General features: G+C 38.1%; 1 protein-coding gene across 1 annotated transcript; it reads right to left on the bottom strand.

The window, feature by feature from the left end:
• Positions 1 to 1,030: 1,030 nt before the first annotated feature.
• On the bottom strand, positions 1,031 to 10,941 carry LOC105028302 (coagulation factor XIII A chain). The gene is made up of 15 exons (XM_020041735.2): positions 10,901 to 10,941; positions 10,025 to 10,192; positions 9,234 to 9,416; positions 8,233 to 8,478; positions 7,832 to 7,944; positions 7,538 to 7,645; positions 6,617 to 6,788; positions 5,647 to 5,794; positions 4,660 to 4,769; positions 3,905 to 3,993; positions 3,648 to 3,810; positions 3,075 to 3,362; positions 2,366 to 2,526; positions 2,056 to 2,192; positions 1,031 to 1,967 (listed from the first exon to the last, which is right to left on the bottom strand). Exons 2-15 carry the CDS (start codon positions 10,170 to 10,172, stop codon positions 1,826 to 1,828), a joined length of 2,208 nt encoding a protein of 735 aa, XP_019897294.2. The 5' UTR covers positions 10,173 to 10,192; positions 10,901 to 10,941; the 3' UTR covers positions 1,031 to 1,825.

The following is a 10,941-nucleotide window of genomic DNA, read 5'->3' as shown; positions in this document are numbered from 1 at the left end:
TATCAAGATTCACTCCCATTCTTGGTACAGAAACTGTCAAGAAACGTTAAATTATAATAAATTATTAAATGGACAGCATGGCGAAAAAACTTCACTGATAATGACGAACAGCAGGGCTTAGATCTGGGCGCCAGTGATAAAATAAATAGCTGTTTATGGTTTTGAATCTCCAGTAGATGTGTTAATAGTGGACAACCAGATACTTTCCTTGCAAAATGACCACCACAAGCGAGTTATCATTAAGTATAGACAGCCAAACTCTGAGCCAAAAAAAGAGAAGGACAAAGCTGCGTCTTTCATTCAAAGGTGAGCTAACACTAATGTAATTATCAGTGTGTAGCATTATATCCTTATAATATTTGCATATCATAGAAGGCTCTGTGTTTAAACTAGTCTACACAACCAAAATAATGTGGTGACTGACAGTCTTCACTTTTAACTGAGTTGACTACTAAAAAATTTAACTTCCATGTGTATTTCTTAAGTGGGCATTTCTTGCAATTATTTCGGGAAGCACATTTGGTGTATTCCCTGGAGAATATTAAACACTACTCTTTATATGAGGTATAATATATATGGGGCCAAAGAGCAAGCAATATAGTCACTCAGTCACTGTTATCATGGCAATACCTCAGGGCTAGAAAAAGAAAGATTGGTCCAGATAAACAGTACATCTGCATCATACAAGCTATATCATCAGACAGTGGAAAGCAATTTGCTCATGACTTGGAAAATGATCATTGTTACTGGAATGGAAGAAAGCATTACTATCCCCCTCTTGTTTGATAAGTCATGTTATTTATTTAAATTCAGTTTTGTAAACATTAGAGGCAGGAATCTACGCATTCCCCTTAAAAAAAACTCTAAAATTGAAATAAAAATTGTTTCATGAGTTTGATTTTGAAAAAGCTTTTATTGTTAATCAAAAGCAGTGAGCAGCTGCACTGTTACAAACAATTAAGCAGTTAATTAAAAAACAAACACAAATAATTATGAAATTAATTATTACTGATATTATATGTGTATTTAATCAATTAAACAAAAAACAAAGGAATTACTTTTTGTCAATTACATGTTACTTTTTCCTGCAATATTTGCTAGACAAAGAAAAAGAGAGATTTATTTTCTCAAATTTCAGTGGCTTCTTTAAAAGTTGTACATTTTCATTATGATTAAAATCTACTAAAGTTAACACTGGGGTGTTGATTAGAATGAAGGTCATGATTGCATGAGAAAATGAAAGTCAGCAAAGGTAAGCTGGAATAACAGTCAGCTCATTTTAAAAACCAAAATCCCTGGGTGTTATGTATTATCTAATTTAAAGGCATGAAAAACTCTTAATTTCTTAGTTTTTTTAAGTTTTGCATTTTTTCCCATGAGAATCGTGATAATACTGGTAATATATAAAGGGCAAAGAATTTTAAATTACCTGTTTATTAAAAACTGCAAGTTTAAATATGTTTTAAATCAAATTACATGCATTTAAAATTATATGCTGTCACATAACTAAAAGTTCATTCCTAGTTAAACTGATCAGATATGACTAATCATTTTGAATGAAGACCTTATGGAAGGGCCCTTGAATGTCCAGTATTAATGTGATTGCTATTTAGCATTGCAGAAGAAACAATAAGATAAACAAATGCGCTTTTTGCTGTTTGGGGTTATGACCTCCCAGCTCCATTTCTGGAAAAATCTGATCAGTGATATGGTATTAGCTTCACCCCAACCAATCATAGGCTTGGTGGAATTGCTTATTGACCAATCAATTCCTTTCAGATGGTTCTCAGACATTTGTACGTGGGGGGGCTTTCCCTGACAATTCTCATGGCTGGATGGAGATGATCCAGTTGCCTCGCACGTTCCCCAACTTTGGGCAGTCCAGGACAGCATACAGCATGTTTTCCCCAGACAATGTAGGAGTACAGGATTCCGTCCAGGAGATAGTGGCCCCAGGTTCGATCAAACTGCACACGCACACACACAGATTGGCATACTAAACAGATTATTTTTCTGAATGTAAAGTCTTTCATTTGAAAATTGTAATTCCCATACCTGAAGGTCTTTTTTCTATGTGACATGATTCTGGGTCCTGTCATGGCCATGTTCACGTCATGCAGGGCAAATGTGAACGGGTTGGTGAACTGCACTGTGACAAATGTCACCCGGTTCATCCTCGCTGGTCCATTCATCTGTTAAAGTACAACCCATTTACAACAGTCATATAGTAATATACATAATGTATGGCAGTACTCTAAGGTTTATCAATGTTCTTGGGTGAAAAAGACCTCATTATTTTATTGAACTATGTATAGTAAGAAATTAAACACTGCCTGATTAATAGGACTAGTTAAACCAGACGAACCGAAAAGACAAACTCGGGGGATTCCAGGTGTAAAGTGTCCATAACCATCAAGTGCTGGCTATTTTCCATGCAGGTGGCTGTCACAGTGAAGCGCACGTGGGACTGGAAACTCATATGGGGAAGGTATTCTTCTGCCAGCATGTCCACCTGTACTCTCGATGCTGTTGGTTACAAAAATACAGTTTTGAAAAACAAACCCTGAAACAGACAGATTCAATCAGTTCAATGAACAAGAAAAGTCTGGCAGCACCTGACTTTCATAATAAGGGTCCCTTAATCTTAACCCTTAAAATACCCCAAACTCCCAAATCTAAACATAACCATAACTCCTATACCTAACCCATAAGGTGTGACCTGATCTCTAATTCTAACAAATCATATTTTGTGAGGATCACTCCTCAAAACCGGTCCTCACTTCCCCAGAATATTATTTAGGCAGTGTGTAAAACTAAAACATATCCTCATCTTCCCAGGAATTTGTCTACACACACACATACAGTATATACATGCAGTGTTGGTACCACACAACTGTAAAAGGACTGTCAAGTTAATTATTTCCTGTTGGTAATGGAGGATTTCATTTTTAGAAAAGTTGTTTGAAAATGTATATAAATAGAATTTGAACTTAAGGATTTGAACTTAAAACCCCAAAAGACATGTGGAGTACATCACAACGCCTCGTTGAATGGTAACACCGGTTCCTACTCACTCTCCATGGGTTTCAGAGTGATTTCGATGTCCAACTCATTAACCTTCGCCGTGTGAATGTTCGTGTAGTACACCACAGAGCCCACCATGTAGGCCTGGATGGTGCGTGTTTCTTGGCTCCGGTTCTGAAAGACCACAGTGACCTGGAAGGCGTCGCCCAGCCGTACAGGATGCACCGAGCGCTCCAGAGTCATCTCCACATTAGGCTCCTCGCCATCGTCTTGCATTTCACTCACCGTCCCGTAGGTTTGCTCAAGTCTCTGCATGATCTCTTGCTTCTCTTTGCTGCCTGTTTTGTGGGGAGTTGGAGGGTTTACAGTTAAAATCAGTGATGGTCTAGCAGGATCTAAATCTCTCCAGAACACACATCACTACAGCAGGGGTTTGAATCTGGCACGTGGCTATGTTAGCAAGTCTCTCTAATCTTATTCTCTATCCAATACAATAAACCCAAAGAAATACTAGAGGAATGTTAAAAGGAATTACACAAACAATCTTAAGTTTCAGAAATAAACAGACTTTCTTAAAATGTGGAGTAACACACTTGCTAGCCTACTATACAGGGGTCACTTACCTTTTGGGTATTTGTATGTCTCTGTAATGTCCACTGGGTCATAATTGTTTTCGCCAATGGATTTTGTGATGATTTTTCGGCCAACATATTCTGTGTCCACTTTAAATATCTCACTTTTACCAGTTTTTGGATCAATCTTGTGCATGTTAACCTTGCTGTTCACCTGAGGTTTAAATGAAGAGACATATTTGTGACGGATTCTAAATATGTAATGTACTTTATAAAGCATAATCCATCATAAAAATCTGTTGTTTTACCTCAGCAAACACAAATATGGAATCATATTGATGGCTGAGCAATCCCTCCTTGACAGCTTTGACAGAACAAGGTCCACAGCGGTAATATCCTGCACGGATAATGACAACAACTAATAATGTTTTCCACTTATTTGGACTGTGGAAGGATCGATCAGACAGTAGTTTTGGTCAGAGTCCCATTTCAGAGATTCAGAGATTGGTCATTTCAGTCCCCCCACATAGATTTTTGTTTTAAAGATTTGATAGGGAGACGGTTTAGAGCACATTTTGGCGTTTCCGACCACTGCAGTATATGGCTCGCGCACACAACAAGACGGCCAAATATATCTCAGAAACTGAACTTTACCAAAACAACTGTATGTGTAAAATAGTAAGTGTAAAATGATGTCTAACATGCTAAAAAATGAAATATCCCGTTAGCCATTTGTTTGTGGGCCTTATGTACAGTGGATATAAAAAGTATTACCACCCCTGTTAAAATGCCAGGTTTTTGTGGTGTAAAAGAATGAGACAAAGATAAATCATCTTTTTCCACTTTTATGTGACCTATAATGTGCACAATTATGCAACCAGGTTATTGTAAGGTTTTTATTTTTCATTCTTCCCCCTCAAAGACTGTTCACGTTATAGGTCACATTAAAGGTGGAAAAAGTTCTGACATGATTTATCTTTGTCTCATTCTTTTACATCACAAGAACCTGGCATTTTAACAGGGGTGTGTAGACTTTTTATATCCAGTGTATGTTCTCACTTACCATCGCTGGTTTCCTGGGGGGTGGCATCTACCACCTGCCATCCACCGAGGTTATGGGCAGCAGGGAGATCAGGCCTGGACATATATGCCTCGTTCCAGCAGTGGTAGTTCCTATGGAAACAATGGAAACCTCTGTTAAACATTATGTGGTACCTTGCACCAATCAGGAAAACTATCTGGCACCCTACACCAATCAAAAAAACTATGTGGCCCCCTGAAACTATCAAGAACACAATCTGGCCCCCTGTAACAATCAAGAACACTATCTGACACCCTGTAACAATCAAGAACATTATCTGACACCCTGTAACAATCAAGAACATTATCTGACACCCTGTAACAATCAAGAACACTATCTGACACCCTGTAACAATCAAGAACACTATCTGACACCCTGTAACAATCAAGAACATTATCTGACACCCTGTAACAATCAAGAACATTATCTGACACCCTGTAACAATCAAGAACATTATCTGACACCCTGTAACAATCAAGAACATTATCTGACACCCTGTAACAATCAAGAACACTATCTGACACCCTGTAACAATCAAGAACACTATCTGACACCCTGTAACAATCAAGAACATTATCTGACACCCTGTAACAATCAAGAACATTATCTGACACCCTGTAACAATCAAGAACACTATCTGACACCCTGTAACAATCAAGAACACTATCTGACACCCTGTAACAATCAAGAACATTATCTGGCACCCTGTAACAATCAAGAATGCTATCTGGCCCCCTGTAACAATCAAGAATGCTATCTGGCACCCTGCACTCATATTTTCTTTCATTTACAACATTTTCACCTTCACCATGCAACCATACACCATGCTAAGCTGTTTACAGTATCAAGGTATTTCATTATTATTCAGAGTGAAAGAACGAGTTGGAATATAACTACCAATGCAGAGCTTGTGCTTTTCCCTGGAAATATTTATAGTTAGTAATGATATATATGTATATATATAACTACCAGACAGAATCCTTGGAAAGGCTTTCATTCAGCTCAAGTCGAGTGCCATTGAGAGTGAAGATAAGATCTGTTACTATATTCCCATTACTGTCATGAGCAGAGTTGAAGTTGGTGATCACCCTGGCAGGGATGCCCAGGCACCGCAGGACTGAGGGAGAGGAGAGGCAGGGTTAAAGAGGATAGACAGCACATACAGTACCAGTCAAAGTTTCGGTCCCACTTAGCCATTCACTTGATTGTGTATTTGTTGTGTATAAGAATGTTATTCAGATGAAACCAGATCAAAGGAAGAAAATATAATAATAATATCATGAACTACTGCCCCCCCCCACCCCCCCCATGTAAAAATGTGCAGTCAGAAGGTTGTTTTGTGACATCACAAAAAGCCCTTTTAATTTTAAAGTGGCCTATTTGGTCTCTATTTTGGCACATCAGGAGGGTGGATTGTATCAGCAAATATGAAAAGGAATTTTTCCAAATAATCCCAGGGTAAAAAATACATAGCGTTTCTTATTTCATGTGTCTGGTTTCAGCTATTTACTAATTAACTAGATCTTCAGTCAGTATGGAAAAAAGCCAGGCTAGGTTTTTCCCAAAACTCTTGTCAGTTGTCAGATCATTAATATACTTCTATCATTATTGTATTATGGATTGGTATGTTTTCCATCTGGTTGATGTTCATTTTGTTCTTTTTGGAAACACCACCGAACAGCTTTGAGGGGATCCACTCTTTCTGACAAAACAGGCTAATTGCCAAGTGTACCTCAGACTAGTCTCACTACATCAAGAGACATCCTAACCCGAAAATTCAAACCTATCTTGACATCACTGATTGGATATATGATATGATAATATCTTTGATAATATGATAATACGTGGAATGTGATCAGACCTCACCTACTACATCTTCTTACTAAAAAGTCTATTTTCATAATGTGATCATATGAATAATATTTAATGTGGCACTCACAGGTGTTGAACACTCCAGCAAAGACCCAGCACTGGGCATACTTGACAGGTCCCTTGCTAACATACTCAAGCAAGATTTGGACACTGCCGATCCATAAGGTTGGTGCTTTGCCATTTGAAAAGTCTTTGCTCCAGTTGCCAACCAGGACCCCACGATTCCTCTGAAAGTTAATCTTTTTCCACAAATAAGAAAAATAAGAAAAAAAGAAGTCAGTGCACGATATATAAGGATATGTTCTTCTGAAATAAAATGTTGACTGCCATTGAGGCCTTGGTTGTCCTCGAGGGATTGGTTTTGAGTTTTCAAACTTTTGCAAGACAATATTTGATCAAGCTACCACACCCCTAACATGTTAATTATTTTCTTTATTCAAATTAAAATCAACTATTACAAGTTTGTATGTAAACAAACAAACATTAATTTTGTTTACACTTGTTATGGAACTATGATATACAAATAATAAAGAAAGAATAAAGGAAGAAGAGGCTAGTTGTGAACCAATCTGTATGTTTTCTCTCTCTTGTTCCAGATGAGAGAAGACAAAAGACAGAAACCCAAAATCCTGACAGCAGCCATCAGGGCCCAAAGGCTGGGAGGTCACCAACCAGCAGCCATCAGGGCCCAAAGGCTGGGAGGTCACCAACCAGCAGCCATCAGGGCCCAAAGGCTGGGAGATCACCAACCAGCAGCCATCAGGGCCCAAAGGCTGGGAGATCACCAACCAGCAGCCATCAGGGCCCAAAGGCTGGGAGGTCACCAACCAGCAGCCATCAGGGCCCAAAGGCTGGGAGTTCACCAACCAGCAGCTGTTTCATTTTCCCCTTTGCCTGTTTTGGGTTAATGAACGCCTTCTGGTACCTCACACTAAATCTAAGTTTTGTGCCTCCACCCACTACAATATATTCTATAATTCTCACTAACCATTGAAGAGCCATTCCGGCTAACATGGAAAACATTGCCTCTGCTTTTTATAGGCATTTGTGAGTCGTCCAAGATCCGGATACAGGCATCTAGGACTCCTTGCTCAAACTACAATTGAGGCAAAATAGAAGCACACTTTAAAATTAACACAAATAAAAAGAAAGAACTATAATGACGCCACCTTAAATGTATATACAACGTTTACATTGTTCTACAATATTTGATCATTGTGTGTGTGTGTGTGTGTGCGCGCAAGTGCGTGTGCATGTGTGTGTGTGTAGTCATTCACTTCACCTGCCCAAAAAGCCATAGTTTTCCAGAGCCTGAATCGTCCTGGTACATGCAGCCCTTTTCATTCATCACATACTCCTGTCTGTCTGCTTCATCAGTCATAAACACCTCATCTTCTGCAGATATCAAAAATACATTGCAGCCTCAAGATGTTAATATACAGGTTCATTCATCTTTCCAAATAATTAATGTAAGCATGTATTTACTGTGTTCTTGCTGAGAACCTGTTACACATTCGTCATTTAAAATGTTTTTATAATGCATGTTTGTCTGTTTTTATATATTTACTATAAGCTCTTGCAAGCCATCATGGTCAAAGGTTTCTTATGGTTAATCTTTGGCAGTGTACAGAGGGAAACCAGATTGGGCCGGGGTAAAACACTACAATGACAGATTTGACTCACCAGGCACCCAGGCGTTGAACAGGATATATAAATATATACTCGGTGACCTGTTTACTCCGCGGTTACCAATGATGGCCAGATTCATCTTGTGCTTTCCAACGATAGTGCTCGGAGAAGGAGTGATGCCCACCACGCATATGTCTCCTTCTTTTTGGATTATTTGACCCGTCCACTTCCCACTTCGAGACGAGGTGCTGTCAAAGCTGACAATGTTCTTTGTGCCATTGGTAACGCAACAATTGGTACCTAGGGTGAAATGAAAAGGTCGCCACTCATCTTCCAGGTGTTTCCACATTATGTTATTTGTTGTATTAGTTAAAAGAAATCAGACCTCTCTGAAAAAAAAATTATAGGCTGTTCCAGATCTTCACCTATACAGTACGCCAACAGCCTGGATATTGAAAGACCTTCATTACAATAAAAGCCTTGCATAAATCTACATTTTATTTTTCATTCAGTTGCCTTTACAAAAGTTGCCTTTATAAATGCGTTTCCTACCATTCAACTTCATTTTCCCAAAATGGGAAATCATTCATTTTTCCTAAAGGGGAACCCTTTTTCGATTTTACATGGAACACAAAATGATTTAACCAGGAACCAAAATGTTTTCCCCTACAATGACAGAGGAAGCTCCCTTTAAGAATCCTTTTTTATCGACTGTAAAATAAGTTGTAGCCCAAGGAATTCTCAATTACATCAAGCAACTATTGCTAGTCATTTGTTCATAATTGCACATTAATTTAATTATGAATTTGACTGCAGGAGGAACCTGCAGATCATCAATAAGGGATTGTCAATTAAAGATACATATTATTGTAAGTTTAATCTAATAAGATTTCCTTAATTCAATGAATGAACTATGTTGTCCTTTGTCACCTACAGTTATTAATTCATTATAAGAAAACTTTTTTTATGAACAATATAATATAACATATAATATATAACAATATAAAAAGCAGACATGAAAATCAATGGAAGAACAATGGCAAAAAAAATCGTACCAATGTAAAACTCCATCTGGAACTTGTCGTTGGGAGTTATAGGCTGGTTGAAATGAAGGGTTATCTTGAACTCCTGACCCCTTCGGATGATGAGTGTGTCTTTCATTCCAGCGTACAAGTTAGTGTTATGGTCCCTCAAGTTCTCATTTTGCATCAAGTCCATGCTAACACAGCTCAGGTTGGCTGAAAATAAGATCAGAGGATAAACAATGATTTTTAAACCATCAGGTATCATGTGAAATGAGACGAGGACACAGTAAATTAAAAATACTCTAAAATGTCAAGCAGGTGAAGTACCACTTTGTCTCAAAGCAATTCTATGGAGAAGTTACTCAGGTCTATTAAATTATGCAGTAGCCACTGTGGTGCAGCATTGCAGCAAACAGTGTTCTAAAGCATTTTACAGATATAAGATTTTATTTTATGATGGCGGGGTGTTTGAAGGAAGACTGAAGACTGTTGTAAATCTTAATCCTGGAATACTGTGCATCAAGGAAGTTTTGACTTTCAGGTTTGTCATTTTTTCTGAAATATTGAAGCTTTATTTCATGCAGGGCAAAGACAAAAATGTTGGTTTTCAGAATGAAAAAATCCAAACTGAAACATGATTTAAACATCTTGTTGGGCCGGCGGATATCACACAATAGCCCTTTGAGGCCAAGGGGTGTCAATGTACATTATTAAATAAGACCAATGACTTGTGAAAATATGCATCAAATAAATATGTTTTGATTACATATAATCTCCTGATTATCTGTATCACACTGACAGACAGACACACACACTTGTACCATCTGTGAACGCGCCACGAGGCATTGGCCCCATCGTCCCAAAAGACTCAAACTCCAGCAGTTCCTGGTGCTCAGCATTGGAGCAAGGCAAGGGGCTTTTGAGGCGTCCACTGAAGTTTTTCCATGGCTGTTGCACAGAGTGAGACATGATGAAGGCAGGATTCAGTTCTGTAGATTGAAAGTGAATAGCTCGGTTTAAGGGAAAGATACTATTTACTGTATTCACTGGCAGTTAACATCTATGACAGCATTATCCTACTCATTGATATGATATTGATATGGCTAGCTAAAAAGGTGGAGAATTTCAGTGTGAGACACATTTCTGAACTACAAAATTTTAATTATTAATTTAAGATGTACAACTAAACTGGAAACACTGTACAGGCATGTTAATATGCACTAGATAAAATTATTTGACAAAAACTAAACCTACACGTCCAAATATGTTTTTTTAAATAATTCTTCAAATAGTATGCATATGCATAGTTACAAATGCAAATGCATAGTAACAAATGCAAATGCATAGTAACAAATGCGAAGGTTGAGCAATGTTCAAGAACTTTGAAAAGTTGTCAGAATTCCCGTGTCTGTCTTCGAAGACAATGCATTTAAGGTTACACCCATTGTAGATCATTTTCAGTGCTATGGAATGATTGGGACCTCATTGAAATCAAGCCATATGACAAATATACATATCCTGCCATACAGCATCTTGTCCCAGATTAGATCTTAATCACCATAGGAGCAGTTTCTCAGATACAGATTAAGCCAAGTTCCAACTAGACAGTTGAAAAACATATTTTTAGTCAAGAACAAGGCTCAGTCTGTGTCCTGGAAAACAGGCCACAAAGTATTGAGCTGATCATTTCCACTTACCTTGAGAAGTCAAAAGCTCAGGTAGAGATGAGGTTGGAGGA

This window comes from Esox lucius, chromosome 21 (genome assembly GCF_011004845.1).
Source record: "Esox lucius isolate fEsoLuc1 chromosome 21, fEsoLuc1.pri, whole genome shotgun sequence".
NCBI classification, from domain to species: Eukaryota; Metazoa; Chordata; class Actinopteri; order Esociformes; family Esocidae; genus Esox; species Esox lucius.
This window is presented reverse-complemented; position numbering and strand designations above follow the sequence as displayed.